This window comes from Ceratotherium simum, chromosome 24 (assembly GCF_057802395.1).
Source record: "Ceratotherium simum simum isolate JZ-2026a chromosome 24, ASM5780239v1, whole genome shotgun sequence".
Classification (NCBI taxonomy): Eukaryota; Metazoa; Chordata; class Mammalia; order Perissodactyla; family Rhinocerotidae; genus Ceratotherium; species Ceratotherium simum.
In genome coordinates, this window is record NC_141923.1 from 45,568,646 (window position 1) to 45,595,898 (window position 27,253).

General features: G+C 44.8%; 1 protein-coding gene and 1 long non-coding RNA gene across 2 annotated transcripts in view; both read right to left on the minus strand.

The window, feature by feature from the left end:
• The window catches only part of LOC147913946 (uncharacterized), a 30,984-nt gene extending 23,514 nt beyond the window's left edge, over window positions 1-7,470 (minus strand). The window contains exons 1-2 of the long non-coding RNA XR_015556185.1: window positions 7,097-7,470; window positions 5,159-5,332 (exon numbers count right to left, since the gene is read on the minus strand). This is a non-coding gene — a long non-coding RNA (uncharacterized LOC147913946). The remainder of the gene's footprint in view (window positions 1-5,158; window positions 5,333-7,096) is intronic.
• The window catches only part of PELI2 (pellino E3 ubiquitin protein ligase family member 2), a 188,266-nt gene extending 162,044 nt beyond the window's left edge, over window positions 1-26,222 (minus strand). The window contains exon 1 of the mRNA XM_087448458.1: window positions 25,909-26,222. Coding sequence (XP_087304584.1) covers window positions 25,909-25,985 — 77 coding nt within the window. The 5' untranslated portion in view covers window positions 25,986-26,222. The remainder of the gene's footprint in view (window positions 1-25,908) is intronic.
• Window positions 26,223-27,253: the final 1,031 nt, after the last annotated feature.

Below are 27,253 nucleotides of genomic sequence, written 5' to 3' on the forward strand. Positions count from 1 at the left end.
TATATTAGACCAACCCAAACTGAGAGACAACCTACAAATTAACTGACCAGTACTCATCAAAAGAGTCACCGTCAAGCCATCCCACTACTGGGAATCTATCCAACAAACCGGAAATCAACAATCCAAAGAGGTTTATGCACCCCCATGTTCATTGCAGCATTATTCACTATAGCCAAGAAGTGGAAGCAACCTAAGTGTCCCTCAACTGGATCAAGAAAATGTGGTATATATATACAATGGAATACTAGTCAGCCATAAAAATAAAGACAAAATTGTCCCATTTGCAACAACATGGATGGGCCTGGAGCGTATTATGTTAAGTGAAGTAAGCCAGAAAGAGAAAGACAAACACTGTATGATCTCACTCATATGTGGAATATAAACCAACACATGGACAGAGAAAACTGTATTGTGGTTACCAGGGGCAATGGGGGTGAGGGGTGGGCACAAGGGGTGAAGGGAGACATATATATGGTGACGAACAAACAAAAATGTACAACCCAAAATTTCACAATGTTAAAAACTATTAAAACATCAATAAAAAAAAAAAAGAAAAAGAGTCACCGTCATGAAAGATTGAGGAATTGCCAGAGACTGGAGGTCTAAGGAGACACAGCGACTAATACAATGTGAGATCCTGGACTAGATCTTAGGACAGAAAATAGACATTAGGGAAAACCTGGGGAAATGCAGAGAAGGTCTGCAGTTTAGGTACTAGCATTGCACCAGTGTTGATTTTCTGGTTTTGATCACTGTTCTATGGTTATGAAAGTTGATCACATTAAAGGAAGTGGAGTGAAGGAGGTACACGAACTCTCTGTACTAGTTTTACAATTTTTATGTAAGATTAAAATAATTCAAAATAAAAACCAAAAAAATACCTGCAGTTCAAAAAAAGATATCTAAATCTGGCCCTATATTTTTAAAATGTTTTAAATATAGTACAGTAGTCTGGATCTTTCTAATTTAAAATAAGAAGACTGTGTACTCCTATTTTTACTAAAAATAAATATTATAAATACCAATCTTTAGTGTTTTTAAGAAAGCATGCCATTATAATCTCATCCTCTTCGTTTAAAATGAAATGAAACTAATCTTGAAAAAGGAAATCAAACTAAGAATTTTGTAAAGGACAAATGTATATGTCATTATCTGTACATGAGTGTGCAAAGAGAAGGGCCTGAAAGACTCATTCATTCATTCATTGCTTGATAAATTTCTACTAAGCCCTGGCAATATTTCAAACACATGTCAGCTCTGGGAATACTAATGTGACCTGGTCCTCATGCTTCGCAGAGCTCACATTCTAGGGTGAGAGACAGACAAAAACCAAGTAAATATAAAATAAATGCAAACTAGGATATGGTCTACAAAGGACACAGGATGCTGATGCTGATAGGGAGACTAAGGGGTGGGAGAAAGCAGAACACATAAGCATATACGCCAGATCACCAGGCCTTGGAAGCACTGAACAGTTCAGGCAGCATGTGCTATGATGTGAGTCATGCTGGCCCTCCCCATGCCGTGTGGGTATACCCAGCAGAGGAGCAGGAGGGGATTCGGGGACGGCCAGGGGACACTGCATGGGTGGCAGCTGTTTCCTCTGTGTGGTGGGACCCTGAATGCCTTACTTTCCCCTTCATACATTTCTGTATTTTCCACCTCTTCAACAATGAACACGTTAAAGCTTCCTTAAGAAAAGGCAATTACTTGTAAAAAGAAGTTAGGAAGTATCTCAATTTGCCACTGCTGTATCTGGAGATTTCTAGTAACGTTGCGATTTCCTATTGTAATCCTTTCGTCTAAGAAGAGTGTGTTCAGGGAAACGACAGAACAGAAAATGATTTCATGTTCATATTTGGGAAGAAATGGCTCTATAAGCAACATACTCCAAAAGTTTCTGAAGTCTAAAATCTCTTGGCTAAGAAGCTCAGTTAGCTGAGAAGCTACCACTTCTAAGCATTAAATTCCTAACTCTCTGAAAATTTACTGACCGTAAGACATCCGAGGACCATCACTGGTAAAGGGAGGGAATTCCTGGCATAAGCCCCACATGGTCTCAGACGGCGCAGTGGGTGGGACAAAGCCCCCGTTAGAGATAACAGCATTCAAGGTGTAGCACGCCCCAATTCTGCCCCGCAGATTTTTAAATGGGTAATATATTTATTGCATATTTACTTGAAGAAAGCTTGAGTTTGTTTTAAAGGGTGAGCAAAAATTTAAAAGGCAGAACAGACACCAGGGTCAAGTTCTGCTCATGAGCTCACAGCTACCCCTTATTTCAAAGGCCACCAAAGAGGGATGGACAAGTTCAGGTCATAGTAAATTAGACACCACCACTCATGAAAGAACTCTCCAGAACTGGGAAGATCAGAACTGTGCTGATACCGTGCTGAAGGGCTCTGTGCAGCACACCTGGCACTTGTTTAAGCTCTGTCAATGCCTTCGTACAATGCTACAAAGAAGTTTCCTTGTAATAAAATGCTTCAGATCCCCAAATATGGCCCATGAAACAAATTATCTCCTAAAAACTGTGAGGCAAATTCCACCTCAGAAAAATCTTAGACAAGAGAGGACAGGTGTTTATTTCCCTAACTGGCCATTCACAGGTCAGCCGGTCCTCTGCATGTTGCTGATGCGAGAGCACCGAGGCCTCAAGCAAGATTCTGGTCTAACAGCATCTATTCTAATTCAACTTTCCAGATCTACACACATAGTAGACAGAATAATGCCTGAAAAGTGTTAAGCATTTTCATTTTTGAATCAAATTATATATGTAAGTGGAGTGATTATGCTGTGCACCTTACACTTACACAGTGCTGTATGCCAATTATATCTCAGAAAGAAAGGAAAATAAAACAAGAAACAAGTTATACTTTGACCTCATCCATGGGAACCCCAGATTTACAAGGGAATGGTTCACGACTATGCAACTGCCATCCCAGCCCGGTGGTCCACACCTTGGCACCAGCCTTTTGGGTTCCAACCGAACCACACAAGACTACATTCCTACATCACTGAACTAATGCTCTCTTCAGTTGACAGGACCACTACACAATAAAGTACAAGGGGAAAGAGGATAGAAGCAAACACTCAGCTGGTGCACCAAGTTCCACATGCTCTGGCCAGCACCCCTGCCAGGCTCCACACATCTACCCATTCTCTCAGCCTCTACCCCCCAACGCCAACACTTCCGTGTCTATGGAGCAACTGTCATCTCCTGATAACAAGTGAACCTCCCACTTGTCCACTACACCTCATCGGCTCTAGTTCTTGCATTGTCAACTTCTCCCTGTCTTGTGGTTGAACAAAAATTTCAAACTGAAAACACTACTGAGTCCTTGGCATCAAGTTAAAAACTAAAAATAATTTTAAGCCTTGAAGATTCTCTTTTCCTGCTGTCATTCCATAAGGAGAGGCTGACAAAGATCCACTTAAAGAGGGTTAGTGATCTTGCAGAGGGCTGTGCTGCGTCTGCACATAACCCTTTAATGTAACAGTCTTTACGTAAAAACTCAAAAGTAACCCCTTTTCAAAGAAGGAGTCAATTTCAAGATTTGCTTAAACCTAATGTCCTTTTCTTTTAGATCTTACTGTAAAGGTAAAATTAAAGATACACTATTGTTGTATTTACTGTTGCTTTTACTACTTTTGAAAAATTAATTTGCACCTAACAAGAATATATTCAAATGGGATTCATTTAAAGCAACCATTAGTACTGTTTTAAATCATTTTAAAAGGCTATCTGGGATTGGAGGAAGGAGTTTGTTTGTGTTTTGGGGGTAGGGAGCCGTTATCAACTATTCTTTACAAGCCCTAAAAACATTAATGGGGAAGATGCATCAGTTTTGTACAATCACAAACTTTTCAGATATAAGCACACTCAGCCAAGACACCCTGCTCTGAAGGTACACGTCTGAGCCATGATGCACGACTATTACACCCGGGCTGCATTTTCATTTCACTCAGACACACACTAAGATGTTAACAAGGGAGGAAGCAGAGAAGGTGAGAGGAGGAAAGGCCCATTTTCAGACAACTAATCATTCATTTCTGATGAAAGCCAATTTAAGCAGCAACGAAATGCCCCACCAACAAGAAGCTTCAAATACCAAAATCCCAGCTCTCTCATTTAACAACGAAGCTCGTTTGCAACACTCCTTCCAAAGAAAGGAGCCTGGTTTTACCAACTAGAAAGCTTGCCAAATTGGGGGGCGGGGGGGGCAGGGGGTATAGGATGACTCAAGACTTCGCTGGCCCTAGTGTTTCTGTTCATCTGTGCTAGTGGAATCTCACTGGTTCCAAGAATTATATTTTTAGATAATTAATTACAAAAAACATTGCAACACGGAAGAACAACAGCAAAAGCAAGCTGAAACATACAAGGCAGTACATGCATAAAGAAAGGCCCTCAGAGACTTGACTTAAAAGTCAATCTAAGATTTAAAAAATACACCAAAATATAAACGTACCCAAAGAAGAGGGAAAAAAAAGGAAAGGCAAACAATGGCAAAAGAAGGAACGGATACAGGAAAAGGAGTCAGGTTGCATAAGAAATAAACTTTCTTTTTTTTTGGTGAGGAAGATCAGCCCTGAGTTAACATCCGTTGCCAATCCTCCTCTTTTTTTGCTGAGGAAGACTGGCCCTAGGCTAACATCCATGCCCATCTTCCTCTACTTTATATGGAACAGCCCACAGCATGGCTTGACAAGCAGTGCATCGGTGCGCGCCCAGGATCCGAACCTGCGAACCCCGGGCCACCGCAGCTGAGCGCGCAGACTTAACCACTGCAACACCATAGCACTAAACAAAAAACTACAGGGTACTCTGCTTACAAAATTAGCAATTGCATTCAAACTACAGATATATCAATTTTCAATATAGTTTCATCATTAAGACAAACCTTGAAACTACTAAATACAAAGAAAACACAATATTTTTCAGTCCCACTCTGCCCAGCAGCCCCAGGTCTCTCCCCTACCACCCCACCCTCCCTGACCCATTTGTCTTCCTTCCCTGTCTCTCTCCCGCCCTCCCCCAGGCAGCACCAACCAAGGAAAATGATTGGGTATGTAATGCCCTGCCGTTCAGGGTGTCTGAGAAGCTAAGTACCCAGCTAGATAATTAAGGATTCTGTGGCTTATCCAATGAGTTCACCTCCACCCAGCTGTCCCTGCAACTGTGTCGCCAACATTCAGAAAAATCCCTCCAGCTCCCTGTCGGCAGGATCAGCTTGAATCACTTGCAACGCCCATTCTTTCTCACCACCTCCGCACATGTTCATCAACTTTGTCAGCAGGAAAAAGGGAAAGCCAGGCTGGGAAAAGGCACCTGAGAAAACAAACACACCAACAACACAGGAGAAATAATTGTTTCAACATGAACTAAGTATTTCCATAATCATGCTATGGAGACTTCAAACTAGTTAAATGAATGAACAACAGACATTACTAGACTGACAATATATTGAAAACAATTTGCTGACTGTATCTTTTAGTTATGCCACAAATTAGTTACAGTCAGAAATAAAATAAATGCTATTATTAACTTGGTGGATCAATTCTTTAAAATTTAATTCCATCATTAGTCACATCTAACAGTAAGATCTCCCTGTTCCTTAAATGTGCCAAATAAATCATTTTACAAAGTTTCTCAAGTCAGAGCTTTACAAACTCAAATTTGGCCAATACTCTATTATATAATATTCCTGTTAGGCAGCTGCCATTTCATAGTCTTTCCCTGTACAGATATTATAGAAAATAATAATTCATGAATATTTGTCAGTCTTTGAAAGACAAAAAGAACCACAGAACCACTTGCACTTTGATTTGATTAAAAGGTTGTAGGGCATTCCAGAGACAGGAAATGCTCAAATCCTGGAAAACGCCTTTGCTAGTTCCACGGTAGGACTAAACTCCAAACATAAGTGCTTTGTGTCAAAACCTACATAAAAATACTGTTTTGGGACTCAGCACTTTTTGCTAACTATATGTACAATTTTCAAAGAATACTCCTGAAGTTACCTTTACCTCCTCATGAAAAATAACTACTCTAAACAAAAACAGCTGGTTCTTGGAGAAAGCAATTTTCTGAGCATTGTACTGCTCTGGTAAGCATGGAAGAAACGAAGGCTGCGGTGGGGAGGGGGCGCAGCGAGGGCACGGGCCTGGTCGCTCTGCAGCCTGACACTCGAGAGCCACAGGCCAGCCTCTGGCAGTGGCCATCTGCAGCCAAGGTGGCAGCCACAGGGCTGCCCGCGGGAAACCCGCATCCTGGAGCCTCCCAGAAAGTGTCCAGGTGAAGAAGCGATGGTAGGCTGGGAACTGCAACCAGGGGCAGAGCAGCTCGTTGTCCCCACTTCAGATTGAAATGTCTGGAATCAAGCAACATTCCCGTGAGAATGATCCAAGCATCACTCTTTCTGAACTCACTGCAAAGATGAATCCACGTTTTCCTCCCTAAACAAGGCACACTAGCAACTTCGATCAACTCAGAAGAGTTTAAGATCTTAAATCCCAACCATCAACCTCAAATTGTATCACACAATCTTGTTTTTAAACAACTGATGATCAAATTAGAGATCACACATGAATGTGAGCAGTCATTCTTCACACACTAATGATACTGCTCAACACCCTGAACAGGGAAGCATGCCCAAAGCCACCTTTTCTACACACATGCCCAGCAGAAGACTCACCCCTGAGACATCCTGGAGTGGCCAGGAACTGGGGCCAGGTGCCCTGGAGGGACCCTGGAGAGTCTGCTGTCCTGCCCAAGGATAGGGACCCAATGGCCCACTATGCTCTGGCAGCTCAGGTTTTCATTTTTTTCCTCCACTTTAACCCAGACATGAAGCAATTATTTGTTACATGGCCCAAAAAGCTCTTTGTTCTCTTATAACCCACTCCAACGGCTGAAAAGAAATTTCTCAAATTTCACTTGAGAAAATCATCTCACTGTGCATACCCAACAGTCTCTCCCAAGGAAACAGAGGTTACTGTGGGATTCTTATGTGAAGGAGAAGCCATAAACCTCTTTTGGAAAGAGGTTACAGACCCCATCTTAGACTCTTCCCTATAAACCTGATGACCTCACCTCTAGCGCAGCCAGTAAACGAACTGGGTGGGTGAAATTCAGTTTATGATGCTAACACCCAGTCACATTCCCCAGCTGATCTAGGACCAGAGAGCAGGTGGCATGACACCATCATCTCTACCCAGAAGGCAAGGACGGCTGGACGCAGACTAATTCCACACTAGCAGGTACTCCTCCACATGAGTCTCCTCGAGGAAGACGCCACAGGCAAACTGCCAAGTGTCCCTGGAAAGGAATGGTCTCAGAGCGCACACCTACAAGAAGAGGAGGAGGAAGAGGGAGGGAAGGAGAAAGAGGAGAAGACAGAGAAGAAAGACACACATTCAACTTGAGAGTGAGACCACTGGCAGGTGTCCCATATAAATTCCATGCTTTACTCATCAAGTAAAAACACTTGGCACTGAACAAATTACATCAGATGCAACAATTACCAAGATCAGTGGGCTCAAGTAGTCAATTATTATTTTTATTCTTATTTAAACAAAAGGCATCCCTCTAACTGAACAGCCCTGCAGAATGATATATCATATATGACATCTCTAGCTTTGCTTTCTGGACCCAATTCTCCTCAGCTGAAACTCTGATTTAATCTCTTTTTCAACAGCCCAATGCATTAAGAGAAACCACCGGTTTAAAAGGTTAAAAATAAAACCTGGCAGTTAGCAGTGATGCTTCTAAATTACATGCTCCACAGAAGCAAATACGTTACTGTGTTGCCACACTATCTAAATCCAGAGCCTCTGGGCATGACCCAAGACACTCCACCACACCACCCAGGAGATACTGAAAAACCCACAGAACTGGAACGAACCAATGGAACCCTTGACCAGCAGCAAGACCTTCCCTACAACCACCCTTACAGAGAGCCAAGTTACCTTTAACATGATTTTCACTTTTAAAATTTTATTTATAGGAATACAGTGTTTGAAGAGGATTTCCGAGGATTCCCTTGGGTCCCAGTTTTCTCTACATTTACACTGTTATTCAATGATAACTAACGTTCAGAAGGATCAACAAAGCAAGCCTAACCCATCAAAGAAAGATTCAAGTAGACTCCACATATTATATTTGGAAAAACAGAATCATGAACTGTAATTTTTTTTTTTAAAAATCCTCCACAGAGATTTCTGCTTAATCATCAGTTAAATCTAAAACTTCGATGGTCCATAAGTATGACACTCCCAAAGCACTCTGTTTAACTGAGATCTTCACTGAGGGTGGTATCTACTGGCTAAATTTTCAGTTTTTTTTTTTTTTTTTCTTACCCAGTTACTTCTGGTCCAGAAGAGACAAGAGTTCCAGCTTTTGAAAGATATTCTATCAGAAAATAAATTTCAATTTAATAATGGTCACCACGTGTAGCTAACACATATATAACAGAAAGCCCAAAATGTCAGCTCTTGGAGAAACCTCACTTTAGACAGATCTTCAGTAATAAACTGACTCATCAACCAACATTCCACCAAAATTTCTGGGCTACCATCCCTAAACATTACTTCTCACATTGAGAAAATATCTACAATTTCTTGATCATTTTTTCATTGAGAGCAGGTGCCCATAATACACCAGAAAGAAAATCTACAAGGCAAAATAATCAGCGAACTACTCACCATAAGACAGTCTTTTATTATAATCCAGTCAAAACTAAATGAACACATTCATCAAGCCATTTTACAAAACCACAATTCATAAACCATGCGGACTGCAGCTCACCCCCAAAGATTTGTGCACACTGAGAAGCAAACCCCTCCCTTCTACTTATCGGCCAGTCATGAGGCAGCACACGTGCTCACAGAACCAGATTTGTGTATGTTTGATATTTAGAATACAGTTCTGGGGTTGCAGAGACACCACGAAGAACAAGAATCTTGTTAATTCAGTATAATTTATACCACCACATCGCTCTCCATGTACGTAATTTTTTTTAATATCACATTTTCCTTTTAATTTGTTATAAATCCCATGAATAACCTGAATTTTAGACATTTCATTATCTATTATAATCCTTATAAGAACCGGAGTAGGAATGGAGAAGGGAGATAAATATTCATTGGAGAATTCTACAAACTGAAGGCAGGGAGGGAAACTGGATTACGGGGAGGGGGCAGCAGAGGAAAAGAAAACCGGGGAAGAAAGAAGCTCATATTTCCCTGCTACACACAGTGCTCTCCAGCAAAAGAAACAGAGTTAATGACAAGATTGCTGGTTCCTCGTGATATTGATTTTTAAAAGAAAGAAAAGGAGTGAAAAATAAACTCAAGTTGGCTTCCAGGGTACCCCAGCTGTCTTGCTTCAAATATATAACAAGCTGTACTCAACATGGTATGATGGAGGGAAAAAGTCCACCAATACCAAGTAGGGACATGAAAAAAGAACACGTCGAAATTGGCTGAACAGGAAACATCATATACACATTATAAGCATAAAGCTCTCTAGAAATCAAAGGAAGCATGTTGGAGAGAAGATGATGCTTGCAAACCCAGCCGGCATACAAACACAAAAGCCAGCAGATAAATAACAGGAAAAAATCATGGAAGGAATACTTATCTGTGACTTCAGACTGGAAAGATAAGAAACCAGAGCAACTAATTCTGAGTAAAAATAAAGATTTATCACTGTCAAAAATGTTTGGATTTGTTGACTTTTCTAGGGAGTTTTAATACTACCTGCTAAGATCACTTACAGCTGGAATTACCAGCAGCCTCAGACCACAGCCCTGCACTCGTCCACTTGAACGCCTTCTCTTTCTTAGTTGAAAAGCAAAATTTTAAATTCACCACCATCTCATTTCAGGGCCAAAGAGTCCGTTGTCAATGAGGGTCCGTCATGTTTACGTGCTGAAGAACTTTGCAACTCACCTTGGAAGACGCAAACAGGCAAATACTTTTAGGAAGCTAATAAAAAATATATAAATAAAATAAACACCTATTTAAAAGTAAATAATCTATTCTTAAAAACCAGAGCATGGAGCAAAGAAAAGTGGGGAGGGGCCATCCACATTAGAATGCTCATATTTCCAGGGCAGCATTTCTCCATCCATATCCTTGACCATCCACCAAGTGGCAGGGTACTACTCAAGGTGCTGGGACAGAGCACAGGTGAGTGAGACCCAGGCCGAGGGGGCTCCTTAAGGAGGAGATATTTACAAGGCACGGAGAGCTCACTAGAAATAACTGCTCCTGGCTGGAGGAAAAGGCACCACGCTGAACATGACACCTGAGCTAAATCCGAGAAGGTGAGCAAGGAAGTAGCAGGCAGAGGGAACTGCATGTGCAAAAGCACTGAAGAAGAAAAGAGGAAGAAAGTTCTTTGAACACATAATGGAGGCTGGAAAGTAGGCCCCCAGGGCGAGGAAGTAAGTTATCTGGGGCTTGACTGAGCATTTCACGTACAGAATTCAGTATCCTTCAAAGTATCCTTTTCTCTGAGTACCTAAGAAACTTATTTCTAGAAGCCATGCCCTTAGCATACATACTAGTCTTTCAGAGAACTTCTGAAGATCTCAAACAGTGGATAACATTTCTGTATTTCTCCTCCTCCCATATATCCAGTTAGAACAGAGAGAACTTTGAAATCACAGGGCAATTCTTGATGCTGCAAATGCCCCCTCAAAAAAAAAAAAAACAGAATTTGTGTTAGATAACCTATTAACATATCTGCTCTGATAAAGAAAAAATATATTTGGCTTACTTTAAACGTTTTTCTAGCATTAATCAAATTCTCTTAAAATGAAGGTCAGTTAGCTATTACTTTAAAAAGCAGCACATATCCTATGTATATGAAGTATATAAAGTATTTTTGTACATGGACCAATAACAAAGTGAATGTGCAAAATATGAAAATAATATCAGCATCATGGGTGATGTTTCTTCCTTCTTTCAAAATTTTCATTAATATTCTTTATACATCGTCTTTTTAGCATACAGCTTTTTAAATTAATTCCATATTACCTGAATATAAATAGTCTGCTTTAAAAAAATTTCCAATTACAAATTTATCAGTAGAGGAAAGCTAAATGATTAGTGTTAATGATTAGCGCTAGCATCCAGAAGTTACAAGAATCTATGACACGTAACTTAAAAGCGGTTTAACTCCAGCAGAAATTTGGGTCAAAGAATTACACAAACAAAATCGGAGAGTAGCAATTCACGGTAACTAACATGGTGAGTATTCAACTGGATAAAAAACCCAATTAGATCAGAGAAAGAGTCAGTTCAACTGAGCTTTAAGGGCCACGGAGAGCCCTCCTCCTGAGGGCGTGGAGCTCTATTGTCCAAATTTGATCTGAATGGAGCTAACAGGAAAAACAGGGGCAGGCATCCTTCAGGCCCTTAAGGAACGGAACATAAAGGGAAGTGTAGTCAGGCAAAGCCATCACGCAGTGAGGAGGGGCCGGCTCCCCACAGGGCTGTCGCCTACACCATTGTCTGCCCCATCCCAGCCAGTCCAACGGGGAAATCGCCAGCATTTCTATTGTTATAATCACAACTTCAGAACCTAACGCCAAACATTAAGAGTTACACCCTTCAGATTGTTATCAAAAGTTATTACTGATGATGTTATAAGATTTATAGGCTTTGAGAAGTAGAATATACATAAGTTTTAGAATCTGAGACCTAGATTCAAATTCCTGAACTTCAAAATCCTTTACTAACTATGCAGGCTCATAGGAGTCACTCAATCCCCCAGCATCTCCACGTCCCCATTTTTCCAATGGGGATGACATCATGTCCTCTGAGGCCTGCTGACATGGAGCACCTGGTATATGGCAGGGGCTTGGGTCCCCTTGCAAGCCTCTCATACCATGCAAGGGACCCCAAGTTCTTACCCCCTCCTACAGTCAGTCAATTGTACAGTAGCTGGGAGAACCCAGTAAGGGGAGAGTCCCTCTGCTCAGGCGTCATCACTACCTACGAAAGGAGAAGCAACTCTACGCAGCTGCTCCTGAAGACCTGGGTTCTTCTCTTCCACGTGGTCCCCCCGGAGCTAAAGAAGCCTGCAGGCTTGCCACCACAGCTAAACTGCACTCGGCACAACTGAGGAGCAGTTTTATTTCTCCGACAACGCCGAGTCTGTATGCTTAATTATCTGGGACAGGATTTCCAACTAATAAACCCGAAACATGAGCTCTGACAGTCATGGTGGGGAGACGAGGGCAAGCAAATTACTAAGGTGATGAAGATTTGTGTCTTTTCTCTCTCATCTGGGGAGAAAGCAAGTTGTGTTATTTTTTAATATTTAAAACAGTAGCACATGGGCAGACAACCACTATACGACAATAATTCAATTGAAGGACACTCTAGTGTGCATGAACACTCAGGGTTCACCCTTGTGTAGCTGATTACATTATCAGAACCTCCTGATTGAATTACTTCCCTGCAGCGCTTCCAAGTCTCTGCTCTTGCCCACAGAACATCTAATACTGCTTATCAAGATGCTGCATGTGTCCTTTGGCATTTGACCATCTCATATCTGAGGATGCCTGTTTGTTAAGAGAGTTTTTTCCGAAACTCTGGGTCGCGTACCCCTCACCGCGTATATAACTGAAAAGGCTTAACTGCCCCCACGGGAAGGCTGAAGCTGTAAAGCACGAAGCTCCACCAGCTTCCAAAAGGGTCTAAGTCAACTGCTTCAGCAAAGCCTTGAAGCTGGCATCTGGTCTAAGTTAACATTTAGAGTAAGCAAATAAAAGGCACTCTTCCTGGACTGCTGTTGCCTCCGCTTTTCGGATCAGCTAACCTAGTGCAGCTACAGCACACGCCGTTCTAAGTGCTGCTGGTGAGGAGCTGGAGAGACGCAGCGAAGGTCTCTTCTCTTAATCAATACCAACAGGAGGAACGAGAGACAGGAAAGGAAAAGTCAGCATGCAGGACATTAGTATCCAGCAAAGACTCCCCTGAGAAGAGAAGTGCCTGAAGCCCCTTTTCCAGGCTATAAACAAATACAAATGCTAGCTGAAATCATCACCAACAACGGCAAAAGAAAAAAGATTTCAGGGGTGCAGGCCACAACTGAGACTAGAGAGATTTTCTCGAGGAACGAAGACTAACTCAATGAATCGGCTTCAAAACTAGAGAAATGAACTTTGGATTATTTTGGATTACGACAGAGATCTTCCTTGAAGCATTAATCTAACTGTACCATATTCAGGTAAGTAAGAAAGCAGACAGGAGGAGGATTCGTGTTTTTATTCCCTAGAGATCACACATTTGATTTTTTGGAAAACATACTAGGAACACGATACATAAGTGGGCAAAGCACATCCGTAGGTAATTTCCCCAAAAAAGTTCAAGTGAGTTGTAAACATTAAAAAAAAAATTAACCTTACTAATAACTTCACTGCATGAAGTTTCCTATCACTGTGTTTAAGGAGACTACTCAGTACGGAAAGGATTTGACTAAAAACTAAATAAACAGGGTGCAAAATTGCACACACACAGTAGAGGCAGGATTTACAAACAACGTATTGGCATCAGAAAGGCCTGGATTCAAATCAGAGCTCTGTCACATAACAGGCAGTTTCAGCGATGCTGGACAAGTTTTTCAACCACCACGTGTGGCTCATGTGGCTCATCTATGCAATGATGAGTGATGGTGCCCACCCGCCTCGATCAGAACTTAAGAAGTCATGCACGAGCAGCACTCTGCACTGGACCTGACTAAGAGTAAGCACTCAATACAGGATACCGAGACACCCACCATCAATCACGACCCCTGCACCGGCTTTCCGTGCACCTCCCCCAAAGAAAGAAGGAACCCAGCCGCTGAGTGGCAACAGCCTAGCTGAATTTCCTCATCCTTGCAGGAAAAAAAAAAAGAAAGGAAAATCTCAGATCCCGACGCTTCCTCTTCAATGGTGATTTTAAACTGTGGGCTTCTGACCAGGGACCTCCACTGCGATTGAAAAGGAGCCAAGCGCCCTGAAGATGAGGCAGAGGTTGACGCAGCACCAGAGGAGCAGGGCAGCAGGGCGAGCAAGCAGGGCAGTGATCCGAGACCCTGCACCTACCGCAAACATCACGAGACTCTAGACCCGCTGGGCTCGGCTCCGCTCCCCCGGCAACAGGACCCAGTCCCCACACTTCCGCTGCTGGCACAGCTCAGCGAGAGACAGCCAAGAGCCCGGCTGCACTGACGACCTGGAGGAAGGGCGCCCAGTAATCCCCTCCAGGTGATTCACTGGAGGGTCTGCACACCCAGCCTCCTCGGAGGCAGGGCAGGAGGGCCGGGGGCTGCAGGTCCTTCTCGGGCGTTCGGGGACAGCACGGCTCCGGAGGACAACTGGCTGAGCGCCGAAAGGTTCTCTGATCCCTGAATGCTCTGCGGGGTGGGGTTCGACCCAAAAACATTCATCAGTTCCAGCACAAGTTTCCAGAACACACTACTGAGTGAATGAATGATGGCTCTAGCCCACCATCGCCATCTCACAGAGGAGGGCTGGACCCAGCCTGAGCCACTGTCCCTTGGCAGGGGAGGAGACAAAGGTGGGGGCAATGAAGGACAACAGAGAAAATGTTTGGAGATATCAAATAAGATCAGTCCTAGGATTAGTTAGCTCACCTACTCTGAAGGCCGAAACTGTGCGCCACCTCCCCGTAGAGTAACTCCTCGAGATGCCCTCCTGGCTCCGGATCCAGGAGGCCTAAATCCCTACAGCGCCCAGGCCGCCTGTCGTCTCGAGTCTCTCTCCTTACACTGGCCCTCCAGCCCCTTAATCTTCAAACTCACGGATGTCTCGCGGCTCTGAACCTGTAAACGGGCCTTCACACACACTGCTCTCTCCCTCAGGACCCTCAGCCAAGTCCTACCCACCCTGCCCATCTCAGCTTAAACAGGATCCCTCCCTCCAAACACAAACAAGTGCTGTCCCCTACAGTACATCCCATAAAGCCCTGTACTTCTTGGCAGCACCCTGCCAGGCTTAATTTGTTTAAAGTCCCTCTTTCCTGATAGACTCTGAGCTCCACGAAGGCAGGGCCCACTCTGGGATTACCCACTGTATTCCCAGCACAAGAATTTGTTGACCAGCTGATAATACTCCAATTTCACCTCATTCCCCAAGTACTTCAGCCTCCAGCCAAATCCCTCAAGGTTCCCATAACCCCACTCTTTTACTACTACTGCTCTATAAAAATCCAGGTCACCCCTCAAAACTCTGCTCACAGGCCACCTCCTCTAGGACACCCGTCCCCATCTCTCAGCAAGACACATGCCTCTGACCTTCACCTCATGGGAAGAATCCAGCTTCAGAGCAATCCAGACCTACTTTCAAATCAGGCTCTGCACTGACCAGGTGGGAGACCTCAACTGGAGCCTCACTTCCCAAATAATAAAATCTAATTCCTGGGACTGATGAAGTAAAACACCCACCAGAATCTGGCACACAGCACACCTGAAATGACAGCTCCCTCCATCCACCCTCCTCTACACCGGGCGCAGTCTGTTGTTAAGTTCTGTCTTGCCCTTAGAGGGTACACCCCTGGAGGGCATTTCCTTATGTGGTTCCTAAATGTGAAGTCATCATCCTCATCAAAGTAGCAACAATACGAGAATCATCTCACACTTACTGAGTGTTAATGTTCAGTGTGTGTGTTTAGGTACTACTTAATTTCTAGTATGTACAGTGGATCCCATTTTTATTTAAATATATCCATCCAGAATACACATGCATTAAAATATATCTATCTATATATTTGGTAAGATCTATCTATATATTTGGTATCCCAAAAGTCTTCATGTAGTTTTAAACTTTAAAAACTACAGAATTATAAAAAGCCACGAACTTACAACACACTTCATTTGGAAGTTTATTTAAATTTCTTTTACACTTAGTTTATAAATTTTGAATGCAAAAGTTATAATTTTAAATGTTTCAGTCCCTCTGATTAAAAATGGCAAACGTTAAAATTCCCCAAACAGAATCTGGGGAAGTTTAAGAAGTTAACATTCACTTCAGCTACTGCAGGAATCTTCTCTCTCTCTCTTTTTATAGCAATGTGCTCAATTTGGAGGCAGTACCTGGTGGATCGTACGCCTGAAGGTCTCTCTCCACCCTGAGCACCGTGCAGGTGGCTGTCACACTTGCTCTTTCTATAGAGAGCACGCTGGTGCCCCACACTTGCCACGCCAGAGCGATCTTCGGCCTTTGCTTGCTTCTTCCCCAGCATGTAAGTGGTCTCAGTGTGAACGAGACATGTCAAGTGTTTCAGGAACTGTACTACTTCTTACTGCTGACAGTCACAGACAGGTGCAACGGATACAAATGAGCTTTCATCCTGTCAGTTCACGCCCGACTGCAGTGTTGAAACACTCTTCTGGCCCATTCATCGCCCTGCACCTGCAGGATGCTAGTACAGATTACCTCCCCCACTCAAATCTCTGTTAGTTCTATTATTTCATGTCAGGGGGCCTTTAACAGCCTGAAAATCTGTGTCATGCATGAGCTGTCCTGGGTTAAAGCAGTTTATGCTTAAGGCCACCAGAAGCACGCTTCTCAGCTAAGCTAGACCATTCTTCAACTGCCGTGCTCTCAATGAATTTCAGGAGACAATATTGATGATGGAGATTAACGAATGCAAAGGGACTCGTAGATGACTTATACATGATAAAGATGTTCCACAAATGCTTTTGTTAGCTAAGATTTTCAGATCATACAGTACTTAATATTTGAAATAACTCATCTAAAAGGCTGAAACTGTGCTTACCAAAATAATCAATAAGCTAAAGGAAACAAAACAACTCAACAAAAACTTAGTGAATTCTTTCACATTAGTCAGATCTGACAACTGAACCACACTGTGGTAAATGTAGTACTGCGGTGTTGGAGTTGTCTATTGCTGTGTAACAAAACACCCCAAAACACAGTGGCTTAAAACTACAACTGGCACTGACAATTCTTTAATTTGGGCAGAGCCCAATGAAAAAGGCCCATCTCTGCTCCATGTGGTGTGCACTGGGGCAGCGTGATGGGCCAAAGGATCCAAGATGGCTTCAGTCACAGCTCAGCTGCCTCAGCTGCGTGGCTGGAATGGCTAGGGGCTGGCCGGGCCTCCTCCCCTCTTGCAAGCTCTCACTCACCAGAGCTAGTCTCTCCAGCAGGGGGGTCAGACATCTTTATATGGCAGCTGCCTTCTAAGAGGCTATGGACTATGTTATGGACTGAATTTATATGTTGAAGTCCTAACCCCCAGTACACCTCAGAATGTGACTGTATTTGGAGAGGGTCTTTAAGGTTAAATCAGGTCATATGGGTGGGCCCTAATCCAATATGAATGCAGTCTTTGTAAGAAAAAGAAGGGCCACCAGGGATGGGCACAAACAGAGAAAAAGCTATGTGAGGACACAGCAAGAGACAGCCATCTGCAAGCCAAGCAGAGAGGCCTCAGGAGAAACCAAACCTGCTGACACCTTGATCTTGGACTTTTAGCCTCTAGAACTGTCAGAGAATAAATTTCTGTTGTTTAAGCCACCTAGTCTGTGGTATTTTGTTACGGCCACCCCAGCAAAGTAATATAGGGGACAAAAACGGAAGCTACAACACCCTTAAAGCAACATCCAAGTCACAAACCTTCACTTCTGCGAAGTGGTCACAGACAGGTCAAAGCAAATCACAAAACCAGCCCAGATCCCGAGGAGGGGATTCACCTCCTGATGGGAGGTCCAGCATGCACACACTTAAATATTGCTGGCCATATTTGAAGGCTACAGGGGAAGAATATGGCATGAAGTCAAAACTCTGAGTTCTCCTATCTGATCTCCAACTGCCTGCAAGACCAACTGGGAAAGCTGGGTCATGTGTACCTCAATAACATGGCCTTTAGGTACAGTTCCTTCACTGGATGGCTTAAAAGGCCAACCAACTGAATGCTTATTAAAGGGAAATTGTTCAAGTATGTCAAAAACTAGGAGAAGCATCAACTGCTGACAAACACAGTTTGTCACAGGTATATGAACTGTGGCTCGCCTGCAAACCTTATACGTAGCTATAGAGCAAGAATACAGATTCCATTCTGAATGCCATCCAAGAGCGTGTGATAAGAAAAGCATCCAAACTATAATGTAATCCCATGTACTACAGCAAGGACCCAGCCTGTGGAATTTTCTGGGATCTGATGTGAAGCATACCCCTTTGTGTCTATGATCCTTGTACAGAAAGGGCCTTTCCTCAAGGTAATCAATCAATCAATCAAGTGCTCCAGAAAACCCTAACTGCTCACCCATCACAAGTTTTGATTAGAATCCGAGTGTTCCATAACTGTGTAGCAGCAAGCACGACAAGGCTAGGTGTGGACGGAGAGGAGGAGGGGCCTCAGAGGCTCCTGGTAAGGTAGTAAACAGCCGTTTTATACCGACAGCCTAGAAGCCAAACACGCAACTGCCTGCTTTGGCTGGATGCTATTAAACCAGTACTAATTAGAACAGAAGGACAAAGCTTGAAATAATGATTCTTATCCTAGAAACAGATTCTGCATGAGCAGAAAAGCAGGGAACAGAGTGAAGTTTCTGAGAGTGAGAAGCATTATGTGGATGGCTGGAAATAAAACCTCGGTTGAGAATGACTTGCAATAGTCTTAAACCTGCTATTGAAAATACCCCTGATGCATATTTACTGGGTTTGTCATCCAAGAAGCTTCTATGGCATAGTATTTCCAGCCATCATTAACAGGCACTAATGACCACAGCCTTTCAGCGCCACCGCGGTGCACTGCAATGCGGCTCAGAGCAGCTGGTGGAACCCAAACAGATGGCCGGCTTCCCTTCAAGGCAAAACTTTCTGCAGGTGACAAAACGACTGTCAGGTGACTGAAAAAAGAAAAACAAACAAAAGTTGAGACTGGAGTATCTGATGTCAGTAAAGTCTGTGTTTAGTATCACAGGGAGCCTTGAACCGGCCCTTCAGGTTGGGAGGACTGTTTACAAAACTGGAGCTGTGCTACAGAATCCGCGTGTTCCCTCCAAATCAAGAACCACTGACTGAGCCCGAGACACCTCTGTGTGCTAGCGAAATCCATTCCTCCAAGACACTCGGTGAGTACCTACTATGCACCGGAAAAGGTGTGCCTGGCACTCCAAGACGGGTGGAAGTCGGGGTCCCTGCCCTCAAGGGGCAGACTTGGAGGGAAGACCAGATAGTTTCAATGAACTCAAATGAAATGCCATTACTCTGGGCACGTGGCAGGCTGCACAGCAGACTGAACCACGTCTGTGTTGAGGGATGTTAAATATATGTCCTTGTATTTGTTTACACTTCTATTTTCCCTTTGGTAAATTGTGTATATACTTTGCCTCCTTAACTAATAGAATACTCAGAATCCTTTGGCTGTGAGAGCAGAACCCACTCAGGGTGGTTAAACAGAAACAAGTCAATAAAAATTGAAAAAGTTGGGGGTTCTCAGAGGACACAGGATTATTTTCTCAGAAAAGCTTTTCCTGGTTATTCCGTCTACAAGGGCTCCCACCACCTTCTCCCTAGCACTTTACCGTGCTAGTCCCCCACCTTGCCCACTCAATCACTTTCTTCCCCCTTTCCTGCTTTATTGTCCTCACAGCACTCTCTGAAGTTAAATTTTGTATCTACCAGTGTGCTGGCCCATCTCTCTCACTAACGGGAAGCTCCACGTGGCAGGCTGCTTGTCTAGCCCATTTGCTACTGTACGTGGCACAGGGCCTAGAGCAGAGCTGGTCCTCAGTCCATATTTTTAAGTCACTGAATGAATGGCCAGTCACACACAACTTTGGGCAGGGCGTGCAACTAGGTTTCACGCGGCACAAGAACCAGAATCTGGAACCAAGACAGCTTCTTGCCTGTCTCACGGGCTCCAGCCTCAGCGTCTCCCCAACCCCTGTTGCACCCCTTCTTGCAGAAGTGTTTTCTTCACACTTGTTTCAGAGCTGAAAACCCCGCTACAGTCTCCCATGCCCTTAGGATAAAGTCCAAAATTCTTCCAATAGTTTATGAGCCCTTCATGACCTGCCCCCCATCCTCCTTTCTAACATTATTTCATTCAACTTCTCTTTTCTAACCATATCAGGCTTTCTTCCATTCTTCAAAGGGGCATGCATGCTCACCTCTGGTCTTAGAATACTGTGTATCCTCTTCCTGGATCACTCTTTCCCTCTCGCCGCCACCTGACCACCCTCTTCTCATCCTGGCACAGGGTTGGGTGACCCTGCTAATGTGTCCCCATCATAGCTTATCTCTATAAATTGCCTTCTATCTCCCCAAGTCGACAGTAGGCTCTGCAGAGGCAGGGACCATACCTGTCTTGTTCACCACTGCATCCCTCAGTAGTAGATGCTTAAATATTTGTAGAGTAAATAAACTAACGGTCTATCAGTAATGGCTATTCACTAAGGGGTTGTGACAAGAATAAGATCGCGATTCACAAGGGCAGGGAACCTATCTGCCATGTCCAGCTGTTCCCCTGTGCCTGGAAGAGCGGACTCCCAATAAATATTTGTTGGATGAACCAATTCCTGGCTTGCCTGATGTAACTCCACCTCTTTCTCTCCCACTTGAGAAAACATATCAGAATTCAAGTGGGTGAAAAACGACATTATTAAAGGGCCATCTCAGAATCATTTGAAAGATCCACACTTTATTACTTGTCATCAATTACTGGCCATGTACCTCAAAACTGATCATTATTGAGACAGTGGTTGAGAATAGCTGATTTAGACAAAACTAAGAAATACGAAGCATCTTCTGCTCTCATTATTTTATTTTCCAGAAGATGAAGGTGACAATAAGCTCAGTAAAAACTAATCATTCTTACCATCACTTTTCTTTTTATAAAATAGATTCTGTGCAACCCCAGGAGAAACTAAATTAAAAGACACAAAAAATTCCTTTTCAGTTATTTTTCTCCCATACCAATGGGAGAAGTTGCTGTCGTCTCTATTCAACAGTCAACCCACTGCCCCACAGACTTACTTCAGGGCGGCCACTGCTGATCCCAGCACAGCAGACATAAAACCACGGCCCTGATGTGACAATACTGGTCTCCCTCCAACACAGCAACCAGTATGTTTTTGGTTCTCCTGGTCTTTTGTATGTACGCGTTTTATCTTTTGGATAAAATATGTTTGGTAAAGTTGCTGGGACCTGAATCAACTTGGTTTTATTTCTGTTTATACAAAGCATCCCCAAATATTGATCACATGATGAAATACAACCAAAAATGAAAAGTCCGAATGAAGGTTTCAATCTTGGTGTGTTAAAGAGAGAAACAAATAAATCTGAGAAAGCCAGACGAGAAACCACCCAGACAGCCACAAACTCCAAGCAAGACTAAAGTTAGTAAAGGAAAATATAGCAACCCAAAGCCAGAAACCTCATGGCCTTACCAGCCTACAGAATTAGACACTCCCTCCACACAAACAGATCGCCCCACACGCTGAGTGACAGCAAAGATTCTATTAAAAAAAAAAAGTTCAAAGACCTTTTAGTCTATAAAGGATACTAGTGTTTGATGTCTTTGGGCCCAAATTAGAGAGGAGGCTGAGAAAAGGAAAAGTATTGGTTTTTTTTTCAAGGTTTCTTATTACTACCAAGGGGAGGGCAAAGTGCCAAGGTCAAGACAGAAACAGCACAGAGAAATCAGGAGCCGCTTGTTTAAAAAATAAAGACCATAAACTCTTCAAGCAACAGTCCTCCTCGTCTTATCTGATAGAATGCTGCACCATCTAAGGAAAAAGGCCGCCCTCCCGGACCTCTGGCCTGTTGCAGTTTCCACTAAAATACTTCATTTTTCAGTCATATTTATAAACCTTCATTTGTACAGGTTCTTAACCCTTTTTCGTGCCAAGGATCCCTCTCGCAGTCTGGTAAAGCCTACTGAGCTGTCTCAGAAAAAGGTTTTCAAATGCATAAAATAAAAGATAAACGATTACAAGTGAAATCCATTATACTTAGTTATCAAGATAGTTTTAAATTGTGATACAATAATATATGTACTTCTGTATTAATGTATTAAATAACAAATTCAGCAGCGAGTCTATTTGTTGCCCATACTCAACATTGAGTGAAGTCCTAAATTTCAGTTTGCGTACAGCGCAATGAAAGATGTATTTCTTTTTCCTGTCCAAGTTCAAGGACTCCCTGGATTCCATCTGTGGACCCTAGGTTAACAACCCTTGGTTGAGAGAGCCAATAAAAATACATTTTGTGAAGCATCAAATGAAAAAGCCTTGCAAAATGGAATGGAGCCAAACTCCATTCCACTGTGAGGTGAGGGGAACTAAAAGTAAGCAGTATTTCTCCAAAAACCATGATGGCCATTAGTCAGCAAGAGAACTGCAGGCTTCACAGTGAATCCAGAAAAGGATTCGGCTCCCCTCATGCAAGTGACAAAAACACCGAAGCTTCGAGGAACAATGGCACTGCTGGGATCTGCCCTTTAGTGACAGCAGGGTAGGGATCCAGCTCAATTATGATCCTGAACAACTCTCCTTCCCCCTAGAGCCTTGGTTTCTTCATCAGTAAAATAAAAGGGCTGAACATGTACCTGACTTCTTAGGCTCCTTCCAGTTCTAAAATTCTTTCATCAGGTTATCTCTTCTGACGCTGGCTATTTCAGCCTCCTAAGCTTAATTTCAAAACATCACTGTCTTTCTTAAACTTGGAACAGAAAGTTTTACCAAATTTGAACACCCTCATGTACAACCTAACACCAAGCCTGTTTTGCACATATCTACTTCATGAAAAGCAATCATATCTCTGGTCTTTTCTGCTATTAAAACACAGTTCCCGTTGAAATTCTAGCACCATCACCTCAAGAATACACAAAATCAACCCACGCCGGGCTGCCTAGAATATGTTAACTATACAGTTTCTACATTTCAGCTAAGGAACAGTGTGACAGGGTAGAGACCAGGAAGGCCCTTGACAACTACCTACTAAACTGAGACAGGGTGGGGGACTAAGTCAAACTACAAAGCCAGTCTGCAAGAAAGCAGGAATTCAATGCGGATCTCCTGACTGTACCTTCAGGCTCTCCCCAGCACACTGAACTGCCTCTCAAATCCTGACACACTTCTTCAACTTTGACCTGTTAGCAGGTTCAAAATAAACAGCAAAAAAGACCCAACAGTTAGACCAGTCATTTTCTCTACTTTCAACTATGTAATGGGCACAGCAAAGAGTTGTGGCTGTGATACATTCACTGGTTAGAATCATGAAATCATTAAATTCCACTCATCTGCCAAGAAAGTGATGACCCTACTAAAATCCTAACTACCTGGCAATTCCCTTAATGTTGTGTAACATATCAAAAAGCACAGTATTTGTATATGGATAGACATATACATATATAGCTCCTTATACAGACATATATATACACACACACATCGAGATACCTACATATATACGTATATAGCTCCTCAGTCTACTCTACAGGATTTCTCAGCAACATTTTACTATAAAATTCGAAAGAGAACAAAAAGGACAGTCACACAACAGTTAAAAACAAAAAGCGTTGTATTTTTTAAGCAAAAGTTTCTATCAATATCAATATTTGGCATTTTTAGATCTCCAGATTAATTTTACCAACAAGAAAATCTACTAGAAATTCTGTTTACCAATATTTATGTCCTAAATGATCAGACATGCAAAGTTGATATTAATTTTTGATTGTTACTGTTGTTTTAAGAGGAAAGGCACAATCTCGAATCCTAAGGGTGGGATATGAATTAATAAGGGTCTCTTTAAAGTCTACCTACCTTCTCACTCTTTCCCCTGCATTCTCCAATGTGTTAAAATTGCTAGGGAGTCAGAAACCTACTCTCCAAAAAAAAAGAAAGACCACAATTCTTCTCAAGCATTCAGAAACCAGACCAGAGTCTTCTCAGCAGTCTGTTCTCAACTCACATTCCCCTTCCTCGGAGAGACGTTCTCTGACCTCCTGGATAAAGCAAGCAATACCTGCATGGAGCAGACATTCTCCAAGTTAACCCACTTCTGTTGAGAACTTGGTAACACCCCAACTTGTCATTCACTATTCATCTGTTTACATCTTTCCTTCTCTTTATGCCTGCCACTGCACACTAAAATGAAAGCTCCTTGTTCATGGCTGGATTCTCAATGCCTAAACAGTGCTGGCACATTGTAGGTGCACAAACAGCTGCTGAGTGTCTGGCCCAAAATGTTAAGTGCGTGCCAACCATGTCACCCTCTGTCTCCTAGAAAAGCATCAGGTAAAGGATAGAGCACGTGCAATCAGCAATGTACTTACATAGCCTGCTTTAGGGTAAGCCTGTGATCAGAGGACAATCCAGGGTATAAATCCTTTTCCCAGCTTTGGAACGCCCTGCACTTCCAGCTACGAACACAAAACCTCTCCAGGCCCACTCACACACTGCTTTTCTGAAACATCTCAATAATGATTTCCTCAAAAGGAAGTAACAAATAAAGTTCTGGCATAAATTAATCTTCCGAGTCAGGTTCACAATGTTAAACATATTCTGAAGCCAGCCACACAAACAAAACCAAACTCCACAAAATTAGGTTGGGCTGAGGTTACATAAGACAAGCCAAATCTGGCTTTTTTCCTGTCATTCTTTCCTCCTTCCAGTGAACCCTGACATCTGTCTTTGAACTAATGTGTAATTAAGATGCAAGTGAGAAAAGCGCCTGTCTGCAAACTGCTTCAAAAGATATAGACACTTCCAACAGTACTCCACTTAATACTACAGCAACAAAGTGAGGAGGGCTAGACTTTGAGCTCTACTATGCCTAGAAGCTTTTCTTAAAAATTCTTCTTTAAAATTACTTTTAAACACGCTTTTCAGAGTTCCCTGAGTTCGTCCACACCCGCGACTCTTCAGACGTGTGCTAAGCCTGCCTATCGGCACCCCCGACCTGGTGCCGAATGCAGGTCTGTCAACAGACAAGGACAAACGCGCGGTTCCCAGGAGTAGCACATCCAGAGGCAAAAATAACCCCTTCTCCTCCAAACCCAAGCTGCTCCCTCTGCCGAGGTCCCCCATTCCGCGCCCCCTCCACCGCCCGCTTCGCCCGCGTTAATCCCGCGGAGCCTCTCCCCCGGATTATTAAGGGGAAACAATAGAAATGTCACAAGGAAACTCGGGAAGTAGAAGAAGTCTCTAATTGCTGCCGTCTAACGACTGCAGATAATTACTATCTTCAAAACGTGGTTTTCACAGCGGAGCGGGAGCCGAGGCGGGCGAGCACCCGCCGCCGGAGGACGTCGGCGAGGCCGCGCCGGCGACGGAGGACGGAGGACATGCGGCCCCGGCCCCGGAGCCCGCCGCCGGCCCGCCCGGGTCACAGACAGGTCACTGCCCGGGGGCTGCGGCCGCCCGCCGCGGCCCCGACACAATGTCCTGAGCGCCGCCCGCCGCGCCGCGCTCGGGGCCCGGGGCCGGGGGTCCCGCGGGCCTCCCGGCTTCGCCAAGTGGGGGTCTCCTGCGACACTGCCCGCTGCCTGAGACGGTGGCGCCTCAGCCGGCCCCGACCCGCCCTCCGCGGCCGGGGCGCGCGGGGAAGTCGAGCCCCTCTCCCCGCGGTACGGCCGAGGACTCGGTCCCCGAGCGCCGCGCCCCGCGGGGCGTAGGGTCGCCCAGTCCCCGCCGCCGCCGCGCCGGCCGGCCCAGCTCCGCCAGCTCCCCCGCGCGGAGAGCGCGTCCCGGCGCCCGCCGCAGCCCCGCGCGCTGCCCGGGCACCCGCCTCCGCGCCCGCCGCAGGCGCCCGGCGGTCCCCAGAGAGCGCCCGAGCCGCCCCACCGCCCCGCTCAGGGATGCGGGCGCGCGCCGCCCGCCCCCGAGCTCCCCGGGCCGGGGAGCCGCGGACTCACCCCAGGACCACCAGCTCTCCGTATTTCACCGGCTCCTTATTGGGGGCGCAGTGCTCTTCCTGGCCGGGGGAAAACATGGAGCCCCGCTCGGCCGCCGCCGCCGCCTCCGCCGCGATCCCCGCCGAGTCCGCGCCGCCGCTACAATCCCATCCCGAGAAGGGGGTGAGCGCGCCGGGGAAAGGCACGGCGGCGAAGGGGGCGCGGGGCGGCCAGTCCCGCGGCTGCTCCGTCGTGGCTGCGCGGCTGCCCTGCCGGGCTCCCCGGAGCTCCGCGCGCCGCGGCCGCCGCGAGCCGGACTCGGCAACAACTGGGCCCGGGCAGCAGGGGACCTGCCCGCGCCGAGCGCCGCCGCCGCCGGAGCCCCGCGGGAGGGAGGGGGGGAGGGAGGGAGGGAGGGAGGGGCGGCGGGGGAGGGGCGGCGGGCCGCGGGGCCGCCGCGGGCGCCGGCAGGTGGGAGCCGCCCCGCCCCCGCCCCGCCCCCGCCCCGCCCCCTCGGGCCCCGCGGCCCGCCGGCCCGTGTTATGTAAACATAGAGTAAAAGGGAAAGGAAGTCTTAAAGGAGCAGCTCTGTTTTTCTTTTCCCGCCTCCTTCTCCAAACTCACAGCGCGGGGTCCTCAGCCCTGGCCGCCGGGGCTGCCGCCGCCGAAGGCTGCACAGGACCCCGGAAGCGCAGCGGTCGGGGTCCCGAGCCTAGCCTAGTTGTCCCGGGTTTAGTAGATGTAAAAAAAGAACTTCCTCTCCGGGTGTAAGAGCATTTGCTTTCGCGATGTCACTGTGTGGCTGCAGACATCTGGAGGTGTCGCCCACACGCACCTGGGTGTCTCTTCTTCCAAAACCAAGTCCCGCAAAGCTTGAAGACGTCTAGAAACGTGGAGCGCTTTGCTATTTGGTGGTGGATTCGAAGGCGTTTTGAAGGCACTTGGAGCACCCCGCCATTGTACAGGATGCAGCCACCCGGTTTGTCGTCAGCAGAGTTCCAAATGGTTTAAAAAGAAAAGTTGTTTTCTTTTTTAATCCATACTCTATCCACTTTTCCCATACCTTTTCTCAATCCCCTGAGGAATTTAAGAGGAAATTACCTGGGTGAACTTTTTAATGAATATAAATGTTCCCTTATTACCAGAATTTAATCAATGCACTGTATTTACTTCTTTATGCTTTTCTAAATAGTTACTACTATGGTTTTGAAATATGTTAGAGTGTGTATAATAGATTTACTGACTGCTGTTTTTCATCATGCAGGATTTTATTGTTTTACCGTTTTTTAAGCACTCATAGCATGCTAGAAACTCTACATATTGTTGCCAGTCGCTGCCTCTCAAGACTGTTAAATATTTAAAGAAA